We start from the raw sequence: 20,410 nt of genomic DNA, 5'->3' as shown, positions 1-20,410 counted from the left end.
AGGGCGGCCCGCTGGGCGGGGAGCGCCGCTGGGTGGAACGCACGGAGGCGGTTAAGGTGGACAAATAATTTTTATTTGTGCATGCAAATACATGTCAATACTGCAAACTTCTTCCATCGATTCTCTCAAACACTGAAAACCATGATGCTCTACTCTGTGACCGGCCAAAGCTAAAACCTCTTCACTTCAGTGCTACAGCAAACACGCACGGCCGCCCCGCGCGGGGCCCCCCTACTCTAACACGAGGGAACAGACGAGTCGGGAACTCAAACCGAAATAAACGGAATAGAATTTACTCCCCCATATAACCCCATTTCATTTTACAGATTTTAAATTATAGTTTTAAATAGAAGCTGAGAATGCGCCATAAAAATGAGCATTAAATCCATCGTAGCGATGGTGCCTGCTTTATACATGATGGGTGTACACCATCTTTTATTTCATTTACATTTCAATCGAACAATAGATTTGCAAAGAAAATGTCTAATACAGACGTAAAAATATTCACACTAGAGCTTCACAATCGGTTGTACAATTGACAAACAGGCCTCTTTTCCCAAACTTTCCAGCTAAGCAAATTTATAAAATGTAATCGATGCAACAAGAAAAAAATTTCCTTAAACTTCCAGGGAAAAGAATACGCAGTAAACAGTATAAATGCGGACAGCAGATGCTGCAAGCTAACCACAATACTTCGGAGTGGCTGTACAGTGGGGATGTGCAGTACAAATCAAAGCCACGTGTGTTGTATCACAACTACCGTATAATATACTTGTTTGCCCAGCTACGAAATGCATGCATCCCATGCCTCGGATTCACGGAGATCTACTCTGGGTAAGTCAATGGGCTCTGGGCAGCGACCCTGGCTTTCGGCAGCGAGAGAAGCAGGCTCCGCTCGAGTTCAGCCTTGGCGGCAAGCTCTCGATCACGACTGGAGGTGCAGGGTACGTTTGGATTTGGGAATGTCAGCGATTCCTTTTTGGCTTTCCCCGTCACCGACAGCTCCCTTCCCTCGCTGTGCTCCCTTGCCAGCAAAGAGACGCACAGTGCTGCCTGCTGCCAAAGCGCTGCTTGATTATCCTGAAAACTGGGTTATTCCAAAGCACGTTTGTTGTGTTCTGCTTGCAGAAGAGGTCCCTCAATGAGAGGGAACTGCCTAACAGAAGGGATCAAACTACAACATAAAGAATGGACTTTTACATACTGTAGATCATTTCTCATTTTGTTACACTCTCAAATTCAACATCTTCCTTTAAGCCCAATAATAATGAAGAATCTTGTTCACAAAGATGATCAAGGAGCTGCTGGCATACAGTGTCTATGTACAGCAACAGATACAACTTGACAACTTGTGCTTTAAGAAAGCAAACAAAAACATGTTTGGAACTATTCTGAGTGTAGATAGTTATTTTAAGTGTTCTTTCCTCAGCTGTTTCCTACCACTGTGCATTGCTTTGTACCTCATCCAGCCTAGTACACTATTATACAAGAACAGCATTCAGCTCTTGAGCAGAGGATAATTAAAATTGTGCAATAACACAATCATGTTATCAAAGCACTAAAACCTGCCAGATTAGACTTCTACAATGAGCAATTAAGAGCTTATTTAACAATCAGCTGTGTACAGTTTTTTTTGTTTTTAAATCAAGTGTCAAACTTCAGCATCCCTGTACTAGACTACCAAGAATCAATGCCAGTTTGCTTTGCAAAGAGTCTAACCTTTCCTTTGAAGGGTCTAGTATACATTCTACAATGCAAAATCTGCATAAACACTAAGATTCATTTCTTGTCACCTGTTTACAGGAACAAAATATCAGTAGCAGGGCTATCACTCTGCTATAATTATATGTTAAGAATGTACAGATAATTACTTCTCACACAAGCATTCTCCCAGCACAAGCATTAGTCTCTATTAAGACCTATGTGGAAAATGAGGCAAAACAAGGAATGAATCCAGGTAGTGAGGCAACACAATTAACTTAGATACTAATAATTCCTGTATCTCTTGCATGTGAAATCCCTGCTGTACCCCTAAGAGGGGAAAAGAAAAGAAAAAAAACACAACAAACAAACTCGAAATGCTTGTCCAAGCAAAGCAAAAGAGCCAATCTCTTTTCCCCAATCTGCTATGGGCCTTTTTTTTTCTTTTTTTTTTTTTCTGACAGCAAAGGTATCTTAGGCCAAAAGCTAAATGGGAACCACTGCTATTAATGCACAAAAATTAGTAATTATATCTCAGTGTCAGAAAGTAAGCCCTTCCATAGCCCAGAGGCACCTGATTTGCAACTAGACAAATGAATACATACTTGTTCATAGGGTCAAGGGATGAAACTCCACCAAGAAAGCCAGAACTGGGTTCCCACCTGTAGCTTCTACTTGTCAGGGCACTGGAGGGCATAGTTTCATGGCAAAAATCACACAGTCAGTGTTAGAACTGTAAGACAAAAGCTGGCATGCTATTTAAATGCCCAGGTAATTCTTTTGCCTGTCATTCTCTACATTAAAAATTCAAGAAAATAACTAGTCTCAGTTAAGAACCAACTCTCCATATAAAGTATATGGTCATCCTAGAAACTACTATATCATGGGACCTCCTGCTGCAGGCAAGAGTAGATAGATACATTTGTTCTTATATATGCCAATGTGGTTGGCAGGAATATGTTAGGCTTATGTAACTTCACTGGACAAACAGGCAAATGTGTGTAAGCAGCTTATTCCAATCCCCCTCCAGCAGAGCACAACCAAGTTTTTAAAACTGCAATTTTAAAATTAAAAAGTTAAGGTAAATACACAATCAATTTATGTAGTATATATTCACCCTCAGATCATGCTGAAGATGTTCTGTGGAGTTCTGGTGCACAGAGGGCTCTTTCCCTGAGGGCAAATAAGGACTTCTCAAACCTTTATATTTTCTCTATTTTTGTAACAAAATAGCAATTTAAAATTTAAAAATCTTTTAAAAAAATTACATCACCTTCAACATGGAAGATCTCACTGTTTAAATATCCATGAAAGAGACATACTTGTTTGCATATCTGTTTTGGAATTACATTGTACAGCAAATAATAGTATCTCAGAAGCATTTCAAAAGTAATATAAATTCATATTTACAGAATGGTCTTGGTATAAAATATACAACAATCATATTTATGTCTAACATTCTAAGTTAAGGTTAACATCAATAGGAAATAAATTAAGGTGACAAAGGTGGTCTGGTTCTTGTATCCATTCACTTTGAGTTGCAAGTGAAACAAAGCATCCATCTAACCCTAGCTATGAGGTGGCACTGGCTACAGGAAGGTTCAGCAACAGCCAAAGGAAGCTAAAAGACTACTTGACTGTTTTTCTACATACATTCCTTAACATTGGAGTATTAAATAGATGTGTAAGATCTTCCATACTGACACCAGAATATCAAAACTAACCCTTGATTTTCAGGTATATTTACAACATAATTATTTCATGGACAGGTTCATTAGGAGAGATATCAAACACCAATATTTACTCAGTCTGATCAGTAACCCTCAGGGAAATGCCAACCCCCACCCCCCAGAAACGTGCACAAAACAGTTATCAAAATCTTACCCGACCACATAGCTGTGATTTTGTAAAATAACAACTCAGACGACCAGTAACATGATCCTCTTTAAGCATTTTGCTAGCAGGAAAAGCCCTTACATGCAGTACACCTGGTGAAAGATCAGCTTGGCTTAAAATATTCCAGTACAATTTTCAGAGTGAACAACTTCACAGAAGTTAATGAAACAAACAAACAAAAAAGTAAAACTTGTCACAAAGAAAAGTAAGAGGACAAACAAGATGGTAATCATCAGGAGGGAGAGTCCTGCCTTCTTAAAAAAAAAAAAAAAAGCTGATTAAAAGCTTCTTAAAACCCAAACAAACATCTGCCCAGGGCTCTACTTCGTGTGCATTTATGAAAGAAAAAAAAATACCTATCTTCAGCTGACATGTCTAACAGGATTCTCAGTCACATCTTAACAGGGCATAAATTCATACACTTCTCAGAGCTCTAAAGGTCAGATAATGCTATATTATTGTATTTTTCAAAGTCTTTCAAAATAAGTTGCCACTGAACAAGCAAAAATTAAACCTGAATATAAAATTATGATTAACAACACTAAATAAAAGGTAATAACTGCCTTAAATTCCCAATATTTAGTTTAAATTAAAAACAAAACAGTACAAAAACAGCAATACCATCTTGTTAGTCAGTGCAAACTCCACATACAGGGTTTTCAAAGGAAAGCAAAGAGCACCTGATACTTTTTGCCAAGTCATCTGGATTCTATAATCTGCAAGTTGAGAACCATTAATAAAAAAAAGAACAAACTGCTGTTACATTAGTGTATAACCTCTCAGTATGACTGAAAATTGTTTTGTGTATAACGTGGGAGATCAATACCTAGTACGTTAGCTGGAGGACTTAGGCACTTGGTTTACTTCTGGTAACTTTACTTGGACAAGTAGCCTGGGTATGTGTGTATCTACAGTACTAAAGCAGAAATGTGTGTGTGTGTGTATGTGCACGGGGGGAGAAATGGAAACAAAACGCTGCAGCAAAGCACTGCATCACAGACCTGCAAATAACACAGCAGTGCAAAGCTAATGGTGTGTTAACCCTGTAAAAAGTCTCAAGTCCAAATCCCCACCTCTCAGTCTTCAATCAGGAAACAATACTCCATGCAAAGTTCCACAACTAAGGAAAAAGCAGCTGCAACAAGACACAAGTTCTTCTCTCATGAAACAAAATAGAGACAAATAAGTTAGTCTTCCTTTCACTAGATGTATCATCGTAGGATCCTGCTAGTTTAAATAACTGAGTTGTTAGTTTTCTACAGAAGCCATTTTAAACAAGAATGGCTCAGATACCGCACCGGATTGCTACAAACTCATAAAAAGCTGCTTTAAGCTTAAGTAAAACAATGTCCAAATTCCATTCATCTGTGGAAAGTGAACGCCTTACCCTAGTAAAGTAAGTTTTTTTTTCTTCAGAATGCTAATGCGAGAGGGGCTTGAAGTATCAAAGAGTCCACAGGAAATGCATGACCCCAATATTATTCTTTAAAAAAAATATACATTATATAATATATATTATATATATAAAAAGCTAGTGTAAATGCTTCCACGGTGTGGTCACAAGCTGGAAAGATGAATGCCTTTCAGCTGTTAACCATCCTGCCATTTGCAACAGGCTTTAAAAAGTCATTTTTATCCTCAGACATAATGTGAGCAGTTTTCAAAATGAGGCTGCCAACACTGACTGATGTGCTGATGGGCAGGCAGCTTGCATTGCTAACAGATGTTGTGATCGGCTGACTGAAGCAAGAAGTTACGGGCAGGATTGTTTTCTGCTCCTCCCTGAGGAGAAAAATAAGTTACACAAATATTAAACAAGTACATGCACAAGTATCCAGAACTGAATTTCTGTGCATTAAATAAATAATGACAAACTCATTTTTAGAAACAGGAATAACATCTTACTACGGAAAGGTATGCTCAGGATGTTAAATGCAGTCTGCCTCATTTTCAAAGACTGCATTATACATTAAAAACTATAGAACATATAAACCTAAAATAGTGTATTTTTAAAACTACCTCTCTATAGAGATTTGTGCAAACAGTCTGAAACTCAACCTTTTGGAATTTTTCTAAATTTCTGGCAACTATAAAAATACTTTCAGATTTTTTGCTTACTGAGTACGTGAAAGGTATTTTTAACAGCTGTGACCTGTTTCAGCACACGATTACAGCAATGCATACAAACAATGGTACCACCCTATGACTTTCACATTTGTGACCTCATTTGACTTGTTAACAGGTTCTTCTCATTTCACCACGTATACACAATGCAGATGTCTAACCCAAGTCTGAATAGGTGCGCAGTTCATCCTTAAACACACAACTATTTTGCTGCTTCTGTTTGTCTAAAACTGGCAGACACTGCTGTTTTGTCTAACACTCACAGAATCACAAGGTCTTCACCTAAACTTTGTCTCTTCTGTTCCATAGATTCTTTCTGGTGCTGCTTTAGTGGATGCCCATTCTCTACAGTTGTTCCATTGAGCAGCTGATCATCTTGAGAACTGATACCTAGCTGTATATCCAGAATCTCCTACAGGAAGAAGGAAAAAATGTTATTGATGATGTAGCTACCAGTTTTAGATTCTCCTATTATGCCCTCCTATGTTAAACTGATGGAAATTTGAGTTTCTTCATTAGACTCCTTATTTCTTACATCATATAATTGGAATATCTACTGCATTTTGTTGTAGGAGAGCCCATGATGCTTCACTTTTGCCTATCACATCAGATATCTTTAACACAGTTTTGTGGGTTTTTTTTGTTGGTTTGTTTCTGCTTTTTAAAAGTAGTAATATGCTATAATTTGAATTCTTAGAAGGGCTGAAATTCAAACAAAACCTTTTCAAGAAGCTCCTTAGCTGCAGACATTTCAGGAGCTCTTTAAGCATTGCCATCTTCTCACAGCTTTAAAGTTGACATGAGAAGAGGCAGATTCCTGATAAGATTTATAATTTATATCTAGATTCCACACTGTTTGAAATTACAGAGAACTCCAGCAGCTTAGCATTGGTAATGTCAGCAGCCAGGTGTCTGAAATATGAGACCCCTGGTGTTAAAAGAAGAGAAATGCTTGATATCACTATAAAAAGGAAGACAAAAGGCTTTGCTATCAACATAATCTATTACATTATGTTAGAAGTTTTTAAATAACTAATCAAAGGATCTTTCTTAGACACACGTTTTGGCACTCACTTCTATTTGTTCACCCTGCCCATCAGGTTCATCTGTATCAAGGGCAGATAGCTCCAACTCGATGTCTCGATCTGGCTTTGTATCAGCACAGTCTTCACTATAATCAGTCTGAAAGAATGAAATACTTTCTGTAAAAATCACGTTGGCTTTCCACCTGCTTCCCACAACAGTCACGTATTGAAATGAAAACTGAAGGTGTGCTTCTAGGACACAACGTTTGTGTGACACAAAGAGCTAAATGATAAAAAACACAAATTGAACTTCAGGTATAGACAAAAGAGAATACACAGCAAAATCTATTAGCAAAGTATTGAAAGAAAATAAATACCAGAATGGAAATTTCTGTAGAACTCGTTAAGATTTAGATTTCTAATGTGTACAAGTAGAGCAAAGAGTAAAGTTCACACTAAAACGGATGGTCACATTTCCACTTCCTTATGCCTGGAGTAGCAGAACAGCCAGTCCAACTACTCAGCTTACAGAAATAACCGGGTGCAAAAACAACAGCAACTTAACTTGTACCAAATGTTTTACAAGTATTTTGGAACATCAGAATTAAAAATGTGTCTGCGTGCGTGTAAGCCTCAAAGATTTGTTTCATCCCAATCACCCCTTGCTTTACCTCACCATTCCTCAAATCAATTTCCTTGCTTAAAAGATTTAAGGTAAGTCGACTGCCTTCATCTAGAGAATTCCACTTCTGTTGCATGGCTAGTGCATTTGCCTCTCTCTGAAGTAACAATGAGTTACTTTTGGCCTATGGAAAAAAACAAACAAACATATCAATTACCTATAGCTACACTTAAACCAGGTTCTGGCCAACAGCAATAGAAATCAGGTCACAAAAAGAACAGCTCCCTCTTCAGACATATAACTGTGCATTCTTTTAATGTCCAATATCTGTCCTGTCCTGCATTTGCAGACATTTATCAAGCCCACTACTTCCTACCAAAACCAGCCTTCTGATGTCAGTGAATCATAAAAAGTGTTCCAGTACCAATGTCTAGGTATCTCAGTGATCGTTTTATTAATATTACCACTTTCTGCAGATTATACCAAGAAAACTAATTTAATGTTATTTATTTAAGTATGTGGTTTATCTGATCTTACCTGCTGTAATTCAATACTTAATAGATCTCCAGTGCTGGAATGCTTTCTGTGACCAGACAAATCTGTAACTATGAATCTGTCCCTTTGAGAGAAAAGAGGTAAAAATCAGGAATTGAAAATGAATACTCTAAATCAAAGGAACTGAAAGGACTGTTGGCCTATCATTATTAGCTTTTTGTACCAACTAGGCGACTAAGGTAACAAGCTCTTCAAGGTAGGGGAGCACAGGAGGGACATATTAAAAGTGTCCCAGGCAATATATGAAGCAAACATCCTTGTTTTAAATGTAGATGAAGAAGAAAACCTGAGAAACTACTCAAGATCACAGGTTTGGGTGAGACAGTGCCTGACTCCCACTCATTTTAAGATAGGTTTTCCAAAGCTTTATAGTGGACAGAAAATCTGTTATTTTAAAATTGAAGTCTATTAGGAACTTTTTGTTTGTTTAACTATATTCAGGATTTTGAACATTAGCAAGCTACAGAAAACATATAAAGAAAGTCCATACCGCTCTGCATAACGTGCTGATGAAGCTGAATCTGAGCCGTAAGAACTCCATCTTGAGTCAACAGCATTGACATAAGGAACGTAATCTGCAACCATTTAAAATACAATTCATTACCTTCTCCATTCTTAAGAAATAGGGTGTACAAGCATTTATAGTTCTTCGCATTTCCATTGCTGCATTAAGCATAAACTGGATGAAAAGCTCATAATATATGCTATACTGTCAGCATGTAGCCTGTACTTGTACCTGATACACTGATGGGCTTAGTTGCACTTCCTTGGGAAGCAGTGGCCTGAATTGGATCTGTTGTGTGATAACCCGTGCGGGATGACCTGGAGATTGCACCCCACTTGGAAATGATCGGTCCATCACTAAATGGGATTATAGGATCTTCTTCCTTTGCCCTTCTCTGAGTTTCAAATAAATGCATTCTCCTTTTAACATCCCCGCTGTCCAAATCCTACATATTTAGGAAAGAGAAAGAGATAAATGGACTTGTTTCAGGTCATTTGAATGACTCAGTATACCAATGACTTTCCGATTATTGTTGCTGAATGCTGAAAATCTGTTCAACTAGAGACAAGATGGGCCACCACTATTTAACTACTGCCCTTCAACGCTATTGTCAGCATTTGAAGAAATAATTTTGCTCCTCCGATCCAGTACCTCCAGGCAAAAAAAGAGCTCCGGGATGCTTCAAGTCCTTCAGTACTATCTCCTATATCTGAAGATAGTATAGATAGTACAGATATCCTATATCTGAAGAAGGCTTGAGAAGTGATGAGACTTGGTTACACTTGTTTCAAAGAACGTGAAGGCAACCTGACACACTACATAGCAGAAAATCTCTAAAATCATGGGCTCTTACCCCTCCAAAGGCAAACTGCGCCATGATTCATATCACATACCTTTTGTTTCTTTAAGTATTTTTTTTTCCTCCTTATGGAAATCAAATGATTATTTTATCAAGCTATATTTTTTCCCCTCCATAACTGAACTGTTTATTAGAGGAGAATGTGTCTTTCAATGAAATAAGAGGTATAGCCTAGGAAAATAGCTCTGATACTTGGAATATGAAGCAGCCAACAGTAAACCCATGCTAATTATCCACAGTATTTCAGCTTTCTTCATGTCATTCCTGAAAAGTGTACACTGCTCTTGGGATAAACTTTAAAAGATTCACTGAAACAATAGCACAGTAAATCTAGAGTCCTGAAAAGGCCAGTAATTATTCATATAGCATGGATAATCCCACTTGAACCAAATAAGAAATGTCTTTCTGCAATGGAAACACCTGCTCTGAAGTGGTCACAATGACATCATCAACTGATCAGTCCTGGCAGTGCAACGTATTCTAAGACCAATCTTTTAGATCCTGCAGAAATTGTAAATACACGCATACACAAAAATGTGTATTTATGATGTGTGAAGAGAGACGGGATTGAGAAGTCAAAAACGCTTTTATCCCATCAGTCCAACAGTTACAAAGCACATTTAAAAATTAATGAGTCTTATCCATTTACAAACCATCTACTCTAAACATTCTGACTACTAGTTTGATTTACAGACACGTGTTATTAAAACGGTCATTTCAGACGTCTGACAATTTTATTCCTTGCATTACATCCTGTCACAGATGTAAACAGAGTTTACAATAACTAGAGGGAGATATGCTAAATGATTTCACATGGGCTGGGCTACTTTTGAGCTAACATATTAAAAATACTACCTATCAATTAAAAAAAGCTTGTTTAATCAAACAGAAGATACTTCAGCATGTAAATATCATTACATCAACGAGGTAACGTGCAGAAAACCCCTACCATTAACACGGCATTTGAATTGGCAATCACATCCTTGGGCTCTGAGTCGATAGCATTTATACAAGAACCAATAGTGCCACAAGACCACGGTGAATAGTGAGAGAGATGGTCTTCCTCAAATTTAGTGCCACTCAAATCACTGACACTCTCAGAGAACTACAGAGAAGGGAACAAATAGATAGTAAATAATATAATAGGGGAATTCAGTCTTAAAATAAGAAAAAAAACATTCACTGCTATTTAATCAAAACATGTCAAAGTGAATCAAGGAACTAACACCAATGTTCACGACTTGACTTGGGGGAACCATAAACCAATTCACAAACAGATTTTAAACTAGTAGTACAGCTGACAGATGTCAAGGCTTTCCCAGTACAAGTAGCTGTTTGACTTGTCAAGATAAAAGGCTGAAATCAGCGTTGCTGTATTAGTGGCAGGTTTCTTCATGCAACTACCTGCACTAATTTAATTCTGAGGAAATAATGCATTTTCATTTAAGTCAGAAGCCAGTGACAGAAGAATGACACATCTGATATACCCTGAATGCGCTCACTTCGGGTTTACGTACCTTGCAAGACCTATTTCAAATGAAATTGTCAATCTACAAAGAGTGTTTAGCACAGTAGTTCTCAAAGAATTTCTTGGATGCCTTTAACTAATGTACAAAAATACACACTGCATCACTATTGCTTTGTTTCTTTTTCCTCTTCAAAGCAAACAGTTTCTATCTATTTCCATTATTTTTTATAGAATTGTTCTACCAACGTATTTTACCATTTCTAAGGAGGTGTATATTCTCCAGGATAAGGTTGATTTTGTGCAATGATGCTAACTGGAACATAAAAGAAATGGTCCATCTTGGTGGAAAAGAACTGTCATTCCCTATTTTGCCCAGAAGCAACCAAACAAGAAACCACAAAACAATCTAGGAGGTTCACAAAGAAAGTTCAGTAGAGTTATGCTTCCTCTAGTGAGAGTAAATTGAAACACTTCCTCACTTGAAGTTTTTTCAGAAATCATGTGTTCAGAAATCATGTCTAACTACGAGTGCATTCTTAGTTAGATACTACTCTCTTCTTACTAGAAGACTAAAATCATTTTTTGAGCAACAGATGGCAGATGGAAAATCTACACCAGAAATATTAAATGGGAAGGGAAAATAAAGTTCCTTGGCTTCCCACCTCTGTGTTGAAATCTACACTGAAGAGAGGAGAAGGTGGTGTTGGAGATGGCGTTGCCATAGGAAGGGCTGACGATACAAGAGGAGTTTTCTGTGTGTGATATTGTGCCCACTGTTCTGGCTTCCGTCGTAATTGTTCATCATACCCAGTCTTCAAGTGACCACAAGGCTCCTAGCAATAACAAATACAGGACAGTTTATCATACTCTCACTGGAAGATGAATACTTGCAGGGGGCACACTTGGAAAACATGCTCCCTTGGGTCTGTAGCCTTCCACTGATATCATTAGAAGAATCTCGCAAGGATTTGGAAGACAACTTGTTCATGTACAGTAACTCAAGTCTTAAATATATAGTTCATTCAAACACGTGCAGGAAATCAAGAGGCAGAAGGGTTCTGGCCTTAATCCAAACAACAGCAATCAACGTTACAAGCCCATTTTATTCAATTAAAAAAAAAAAACAACAAGTTGATCTGGGACATATTTCTTGACCACTGTAAAGCCAACAAAACAGAAGAGGTCAATACTAATTATCATCTTTTCAGTAACAACTTCCAGGATTAAGCCTTAATCCCTCCTCCCTGTCTGGCTTTCACTTACCCTTGGTAAAGGCACAGTCCTCTGTTCATTTGGAGGTTGGCAAGCCACGGAGTAATAGCCATCCAAAGAGTTGTATCTCTCACGTAATGATGTCTGATAGACAGATGAGTGCATCACATCCATGGGAGGTAAAGAATTGCTCCTAATAATATCATCCCGTGGGTACATCTGTGGGCGCCAGATGCGCCTGCTGTCATAAACTGGAGCATACATTCCAGAAGGGACGGGAGGAACTGGTCCATACGGCTGCGGAGGAGGAGGTTGGTAAGGAGAATTCAGTCGATCTCGAGGTGGAAACGTACTGTAATGGTCGGCATATGGCACAGAAGCAGGTGGGAGGGTGGATTCTGGAACATTATTGGACCTCACAAATCGAGGAACACAGGGAGCCACGCCAGCTGGTACTGTTGGAGGTGGTGGATAGTATCCTTGAAAATTGGAAAAAGGTATATTTTATGTGATCATAAATAACCCAGAAATTTACACCTTCTATAACTGTAACTAGTGTGGTTAAGTATCTTTAGAGAATGAAGTGCAGCACAGTTCTAAAATCTCACTATCAACCCTATAATCTCTCGGGAATTAAATTTATATCTGTCAACCATATTTGCAGATATAACAACGACCCTTTTATCAGCTTGACCCAATTTGGAGAACAGAGCTTCTCTGCCACTGCTCCCATATAGTATGACTTAACTATGTATGCAACTGAAAAGTCAAACACTTCTTTATACATGAAGGTAAAATAACACCTCTAAAGTAGAAAACTATATTGCTAAAAAATAAAGAGAAGTAATTTCAAAGGTTCCTAAATGGCAGTTTCACTTCGTTCACTCCTCATTGGAAAGACTGGAAAGAGCAGCCTGAACACCTCTATCATTTCTTCTGATAACAATAATCACCAGTAATGGGAGCTGACTATGAGTGCCTGCCATCAGCAATGGAAGACAGTATTCTATTGAGTGAAGGTACAGCTGGTCTTACAAAAATCCATAAGACTGAAATATAAGTTATTTCTGACTACATAACATGCAGGCATATGTAGATGAAAATTCAAACCTACTCTTGGCTCAGTGTCTCGTACTCACCTGTCTGTGGGTACTGTGGAACTTCATACGACAGCTGAGTTCTGGGATCTTGGAAATACTGAACGTTATCAGAATGTGGAGGGTAAACAGGTACTCTGGGAACAAACTGGCTGGATTTTGGAGGCACAGAATTCACTTCTGTTCCAATATTTGGAGGACCAGCTGAGGTAGCTGCTGCCTGGCTTACAGGAGTCTTGGGCGGAGAACCAATTTTACTGAAAAGGATTACCAAGAAATTATTAAGCAGATCTTGATGTATTTTGCTTAATCATCTCTCCATGTACACACTCATATGTAATGTGAAAATCTGGGCGAAGTTATTTCCTCTAGAATTTTAACACCCCAAATTATCGTAACTCAAAAGCACATATAAACATTTTGTGATGTACTCATAACCTTACATAACACTTGCAAATATACTCTAGCAGAGACAAAGGGTTTGAAAAATTTCAAGAATCAGTACTTCATGGAGAAGTACCAAAACAATTTTAAGGGAAAAATCTCAAAAGTGGAAAGTTTCCTGGATTAAACGGATTTTTCTTGTTCAAAAAAAACAAGAAAACCAAAACCACCACATTTTGAATGCAAGTTCTTTGTTCTATGCAATAACTAAGTTAGGCATCAGTAAAATAGAAGAAACAGGGAGAAAGTTTTGTATCACATGGAACTATTTAACAACTAACATAACTTATGCTGGCTCTGACAACTTGAATCTAAACTTTGTATAATGATAGTTCTCGCTTAGCCAGTAAGCAACAGCAACAACTGCCCAGCAGAACCAGAATTCAACATCTATTATTTGTGATTCACAAGCTTGTTTGCCTTTACAATTCAAGAGCAAAATGCTGTGCTTGCTATTTTTATGAAAAAATGTTACCTACTTCTCAGGTAGTGATTCTGTAGGGGATCCAGAAACATTCTGGCCATTGGCTCCACTCTTCCCTGCCTTCTTTGTGTTCTCCAAAGCTCTTAAGGAGGTGTCTGCACAGCGAGGAATCAATTGGGGAACACCACTTTCTAGATTAGCTATTCCATTAGTACTTGGCACCATCTTTCCTGTTGCTTCAGGGCTTCCTATGACAGAAATTACGCTTCCTGTAGTGGTTGAGACGGTGCTATTAACGCCAACTTTATTTAGAAGGGGGAATGTTCTCACTGTTGCACTGATTTTTTTGTTCCTCAAGCGATATCTACAAACAAACATGTAAACACAAGAGACAGATGATTTAAGAAGTGCTTATTGTGCAGTTTAATGTATTTGTAAAACTAGTAAGAGATTAAGAGGAACATGATGGCCAAGAATTCCAGGACTTCACACTGCTATCCATTTTCAACAGTTTAGCCTAACTTAAGTAGAACATCAGCATCCTCTATGTGACCAAAGATGATCTCCTAGTGAAACATCTGCTTGTGCAGTCCTTTGGAAAGGGAACACAGTGAAAACAGATTTAAGAGTGCATATGTTACATATTACCTAAATAACTCAGTTTATTCCTTAGTCAATTAAAATATAATCAACATTTCCTCTCCTCTGAGTGGTATATTCAATCTATATTCAACCCTTAACAGACACTGACCCTAGAATCAGTTTCAGAAGAGAAAACTTTACTTCATGTAGGTAAAATAAAAAACAGAACTGGAATCAGTCGATACATGTTTCTTTACTGTACCTTCAACTTCATGTTAGAGCTGTAATTTCAAGCGATTAACGAATCCTTCGGAATGAATAAATACACCTTAGAAACCATTTTCAAAGTTCTAGGGTAACTGCTTGGAATTAAACTGAAAATCTTTAAAAGAGCTTGAAACTCACTTTTCAAGCTCTTCCTGAGAATGAGCAAATGTACAGTTGGTTCCTCTTGGACATCCCCCTTGTTGTCGAAGGTCTCGGCACATACTTGTTTTGTATTTGCTATTTGGTTGTGGCTTAAAAAACACAAATAAAAGATATTCCACTTACAAACAAACACAAAAATAGGCATAAAATATGCACACAAACATATTCAAGATATTTTTTAACTGCCTTTTATCAGAAAACTAAGAAATTACTTATGGGTGAGCTAGGCACTATGCTTTTGTATGGATCTCAATGTATTAAGCTCTGCTGTATTCCATATTCGGAAATGTTTTCAAAACCAGAATGCAGCAGATAACAGTATTATGGATTATTCCACAGAAATGGCTATAAATATTTCAATGTAACTGTAATTCTTATGAAGAGTTGCACATTGCATTAAGTGTACATCAAGACATATCACGCAATGATGAAATATAGTAACCTGTGGAGTTTCGTGGCCTTTTCTGCTGTAATTCTGAATGAAATCCACCAGCCCGTGTACCACTGTCTTCACAGCCACCATTGCATTTTCCAGCTGCTCCCATGTTGGAGATGCTGCATCTAAAATTATTAAAATCAGGTTTGTCATTGTCAATAATTTCCAAGGAATCCTAAATAGGAGAACTTTTTCCAAAACATTGAGGACTAGGGTACAGCTCAGAGAATCCTGAAGATTTTATGATAGCACTACAGTGATTGGAATTTTGAAATCAGTAACAGAAATCATCCTCTTACATAATTTACTTCACTTTGATATTAATGATGTGAAGAAATTAAAAAAAAATAAAACAAAACAACAACTTTGCTTGCTTACCTGGATTTGGGTCTATGTTTGCCAGGAGCTCTAAATGAGGTCTCAGCCTGTTTAAGTTTGCAGGATCACCTGTGCGCTGCAAGACGATCGTCAATTCTTGCACGCTCTTTGCAAAAGACTCTGGAGATTGGAGCTGAAAGTAAAGTGAGTGTTAGCATGTTTCATCCTATAAATGTGAAGTGTCAATTTTAAGACTTCCATTCAGTTGGCTCCTAAATGCAATATATAGTGTCTTCAGATGGCATACAGCAAGTATCAGTGGAGAGAAATTTAATTTCTCAGCTCAGAATCTGCCCTATGAAGCTTCATCATAAGACACAAGTCACAAACTACTGAAAAACAAAATGTCCTCATATGAAGAATATACTACAGTAGGGAAAATCTTTCATTTTGGTTTTACTTAATATTTGATACAACTAAAGACAAAAAGATAACTTAAGTAATTCTTGGATTTTTATTATAACATTAAAGAGTCAAATACCAAGAGGTACTAAAGCCAGCCGCGTGACGAACCTTGTCAATAATGGATTGCATGTGAGATTTATGTGCCAAGTCGCCATAAAGAAGGGAAGACCACTGTTCTGGTGATATTCGAAGTCCTGCTTCCATGGCAATGTGAACAATTTGGGCATCATGTTCTCTCCGCAAAGCCTCATAACTCCGAAACTCTTCTTTAAGTTGCATCAGAGAAGAATCTTCATCCCTTTTAGTGACCTAATGAACAATGATGCATAAACAGTCCTTTAGCTAGAAACCTCCAATCCGTTAGGAAAAAAATGCTACATAGAAGAAAATGCAAAAGCTTATTTCTTCTTGATACTTAGCAGATAATTTATTTTCTTTGTTGTTTTTTTTCTTCCCCATTTACTCATCCACTTTAGCCAGCAGCACGCAGGCAGAACAGCCAGCTCTCTGAGTTTTAACAGGATCACTAGTGCTAAACTGTGACATCAACTCCACTACTCTCAACTAAGCAATCAATCAGAGTTGCTTGTCACAAAGTATACAAAGCAGTAATCTGATACAGTTAGATATTCAGCTGTTCTAACAATAGCTTTTGCTGTCCAACTCTAGAAGAGAAAGTCTCTCAAATTGACTTAAGTGACACAAAGGAAGAAAACTTGGCCTCTCTGGTAAATATTCTCCACTATAAATGTTAAGCAAACTCTTATTTAAGACATTTGCCATAAAAGAGTGCAAGAGATCCCATAATTTATTTTTATTTTTTTTGTAACATGATAGATTAGATGTTATGGTAACTATGTAAGCACCCAGGATTACACTATTACAGAAGCTTTCTTCAGAATTGGACTTCAAGCTTTGAGAGCATCCAGGCCAGTCTGACACATCTGGCCAGGCCTACTCTTATGAATCCACATAAAATCAAATATGATGATGATAAACCATTTTATTTCTTCCTGAAGCAGGCAAGGAGTGCCTACAAGTTACATTTCATGCCTCTCTCAAGAGAATTTCCAGCTGATGGACAACAATTAGTAATGAGAGGTAATTACAGAGTTGATTCCAGTCAAGTCAATATGTGACCATTTGTTCCTTTTGCATGGATCTTTAAATATTAGATAAATTCTCATCAGTTGTATGCTGTATAGTTTACACCATTTCAATGTACTGAAATAGAATTTATGTAACATTTTACAGGTGAAAGATCAATCCTAAGAAAGGTTCCTTGGAATTGCACTTATTCAGTAACTAACTTCAAATTCTGGTATTTTACCTTAAAGCATGATGCTCTATACAGTAGCTGCACAACATGACCAATGCTTGTTTTAGAGGCCTGAGGAAATCTTGGTTCTAGCCTTTGCACCACAAAAAGTACCAGAACTTTTCTTGAGAGTGCGGAGCCATCTTCCAGTGCCAGTAATACAAGTTTCAGTGCCTCCTCTTGCATAGCTTTATCACACAAAAATAAGAAAAGAATAGAAACATGTTGCCAGAAAACAGCATGGCTATCGTGTATGAACACCATATGCAGAAATGGATGAATCATCCTGAATACAATTCCTTGTTCTTACTTCGCTAATAAAAAAAACTTTGTGAACAAATTTTAAGAAATTTGCCAGTTCAGAAGGAGTATCTAAAATTAGCTGTTTGTATTTACAGCTGAAGTATAAAGAAGAGAAATTTGCACGTTAGCATCAAAATCTGATCAGAGGCAGCAGTACAACCAGCCTGTGTTACAGTTACACTGTGTAACAGGCTGTGAAGAAAGCTGATTTATCCACATTTCTTCACCAGCAGTTTTGAATCAATTCCTCATAATTTCAATGAACAGCCAATAAAGCCAAAACAAAACAAAAAACAACAAACCCCAACCTTTTAAGAAAGCAGATTTTACTACCTGTAGTCTTCTTTCCCTTCCCTCTTTCTCATATAAAGTTGAAAAATGGAAGTCATGGTACTTTCAATTGCACAGAAAAAGCTTCCAAGATTTTTTTGTGTGTTAAGAAAAGGTATGTGTGTATTTATATGTTACAGATTCTGCAGGTACCTTACCTGGCCCTAGAAACTGACATCCTCGTGCCCTGACAGCAGCCCAAAGATTGGCAGAAAGCTGCTGAGGATTTTGGTGCTGCAAGATCAATTCTGTCACGGTTCTCTCGCCCAGCGATCGAGCTGCTCTCATAGCCCTAACTCGACCCTCTTCCTCTACCAGCTGACAGTTCACCAGTGTCACAAGCTTCCTTTGCATTGGACGGCTCAGTGCACTCTGATTCAAGCTAGCAACACCTTCACAGAAAGAGAGAAAAGAAAACTACTGCTTTTAATTGGACAAATTAATCTAGGTAGAACAAACAAAAATGTATAATAGTACGTCTCTAGGACTTGAATTCTAATCACAGGTATCATCATTTCTCTTGGGCAATTCCGGGTAACTCATTAGCAAGAAAAATTTTAATTAGAGTCTTAAATTGACGTCAAACTCATCCTCTGAGGAAAGTTCAGCTTTAGAAAGAAGTGGAAGCACTATTAAATATTAAAAAAGTATTTGTAAACTTGAAATCAAGAATCAATTGTCAGAAGCGTGAATAAAACATGGTAGAAAATTTTACTATAAAAACAAGAGAATTATGCCACTGATGTCTAAAATCAGTGCTTAAAACCACAGGGCTGTTAAAAGCACGCCGAAACTGCTGCACCAAAACCCCACTGTTCAGTGGAGACTTACCTTTTCCTCCACTTAATGGCTTTAAGTAGAGTGCCAAATCCTCAACACATTTCTTTGCTACTTCATAATGTTTGTTCTCTCCTACATTACTCAACTTTACTGTCTGATGATCAGGTACCTAAAAAACGTAAAGAGAATGTGAAAAAGAATTGGACGTACCCATCTGACAAGCCCATGATGGTACCAACATCACTACCATAGTTACATAACACTGCAGATGTACAATGCTTCTGAGGGAAGAGAAGGACAGAACCCGTCTAAGTTGTGTGGAATGTAATAAGGAGTAACAGAACGGACTGAAGACAAGTATCACAAATGAAAGATTATCTTTGTTAGTACTCAACACATTAAGAACAAAGCAGGATTAAAAAAAAAAAAAAAAAGCAATAACCAAGACCTGATGGAAAACGTAGTGAAAAGACACTTGAAGAACACAAGATTTGTGAGGATGGTAAGTGTACAAGACCAGCATGATTTACTACAGAGAAACAAGGGAAGTTGTCTTACAACTGGCAAGAACATAAGATGAAAAAGTCATAAATAATTCAAGCATAAAGGCATAAAGGCATATAGGCATACAAATAGCTTTGAAGTCTTCAAAGAGAAGAACTATCAAACTTAACTTGGTGCAAGAACTCAAAGTGGAGTAACAAGGTCAGACTACGAAAATAGAAGGAACATAGTCACAATAGAGTCAATTGTTTGAAAGACACTGCTAGAAGTTCAGAGCCCAGGAAAATGAATGTTGTTAGATCAAGGCAGTGACACAAGAAAAAAAAAAAAAGATGAATTTGAGAAAAAACACAAACAGATCGTATTATTATCAACAGCTTCAGTTAAGCATGCAAAAAAACATTAAAAAGAAAAGTAAATGCATCACCATTACATCACCCAGATGTTATAGACAGTATTATGAAAAAGAATGTGAATCAGCATAAGGTGAACAGACTTATTTAGTCTCCACAACGTGCAGTACTGATTATATAATCACTGTTTTGCCACTGCTATGAGACAGAACAAGGAACATTCCTGGCCTGATTAGCCAGCGTCTGAAAATGCAACTGAAAAGCTATCATACGTATTTTTTAAAAAACTAGACATATTTCTAAAACTTGGTTAAACAGCTAGCTACTCTGAACACGTGACATGCAGGAGTGAGATTCCTGGCAAGAAAGTGTACAATAAACGAGCGCAATCTGCAGGACTGCTTTTCCAGTGACTACTGTCACAGGCAATTGTCTCATTTCTAATAAGTATTTTTCTCCAGTCCCATTTCAGGAGTCTTTTCACACCAGAATTCACTTACAACTTGGAAGTATCTTCATTTTTTTGAGAAGTAGATGGATCTGAAAATGATGTGGCTCCTTTTATAGTATATACTGATTTTAAAAGGCTACAAAGACAAACCCTTGCCATTTCTTAGACCAAATGGAGGAAAAACATCAGCACAAGTGTTGTGACTGGCA

At 37.6% G+C, this 20,410-nt stretch overlaps 1 protein-coding gene and 1 non-coding gene across 5 annotated transcripts in view; both read right to left on the bottom strand.

Annotated features, from left to right (window-relative positions):
* Positions 1–51: 51 nt before the first annotated feature.
* RC3H2 (ring finger and CCCH-type domains 2) overlaps positions 52–20,410 on the bottom strand; it is a 28,297-nt gene continuing 7,938 nt past the window's right edge. The window contains exons 3-22 of one of the 4 annotated variants that reach the window (XR_006180495.1): positions 18,945–19,062; positions 18,272–18,505; positions 17,493–17,668; positions 16,271–16,471; positions 15,758–15,890; positions 15,386–15,504; positions 14,920–15,032; positions 13,988–14,296; positions 13,107–13,321; positions 12,019–12,446; positions 11,418–11,588; positions 10,237–10,392; positions 8,660–8,873; positions 8,414–8,498; positions 7,906–7,987; positions 7,418–7,552; positions 6,796–6,903; positions 5,985–6,133; positions 4,671–5,379; positions 52–4,313 (exon numbers count right to left, since the gene is read on the bottom strand). Coding sequence is in view for 3 of the 4 variants with exons in the window: in XM_042878833.1 (XP_042734767.1) it covers positions 5,181–5,379; positions 5,985–6,133; positions 6,796–6,903; positions 7,418–7,552; positions 7,906–7,987; positions 8,414–8,498; positions 8,660–8,873; positions 10,237–10,392; positions 11,418–11,588; positions 12,019–12,446; positions 13,107–13,321; positions 13,988–14,296; positions 14,920–15,032; positions 15,386–15,504; positions 15,758–15,890; positions 16,271–16,471; positions 17,493–17,668; positions 18,272–18,505; positions 18,945–19,062 (3,345 nt within the window). In the remaining variant the exon portion in view is untranslated. Of the gene's footprint in view, positions 5,380–5,984; positions 6,134–6,795; positions 6,904–7,417; positions 7,553–7,905; positions 7,988–8,413; positions 8,499–8,659; positions 8,874–10,236; positions 10,393–11,417; positions 11,589–12,018; positions 12,447–13,106; positions 13,322–13,987; positions 14,297–14,919; positions 15,033–15,385; positions 15,505–15,757; positions 15,891–16,270; positions 16,472–17,492; positions 17,669–18,271; positions 18,506–18,944; positions 19,063–20,410 lie in introns of all 4 variants that reach the window. The other 3 variants (XM_042878833.1, XM_042878836.1, XM_042878834.1) reach the window with 3 other exon arrangements.
* On the bottom strand, positions 15,976–16,091 carry LOC122184443. Its single transcript, XR_006180557.1, has one exon. It is a non-coding gene; the product is annotated as a small nucleolar RNA SNORD90 (small nucleolar RNA).

Source organism: Lagopus leucura, unplaced genomic scaffold, assembly GCF_019238085.1.
Source record: "Lagopus leucura isolate 7727_CA_CO unplaced genomic scaffold, USGS_WTPT01 Super-Scaffold_100022, whole genome shotgun sequence".
Classification (NCBI taxonomy): domain Eukaryota; kingdom Metazoa; phylum Chordata; class Aves; order Galliformes; family Phasianidae; genus Lagopus; species Lagopus leucura.
Note: the sequence above shows the minus strand (reverse complement) of the source record. Positions and strands in the feature narration are given on the sequence as shown.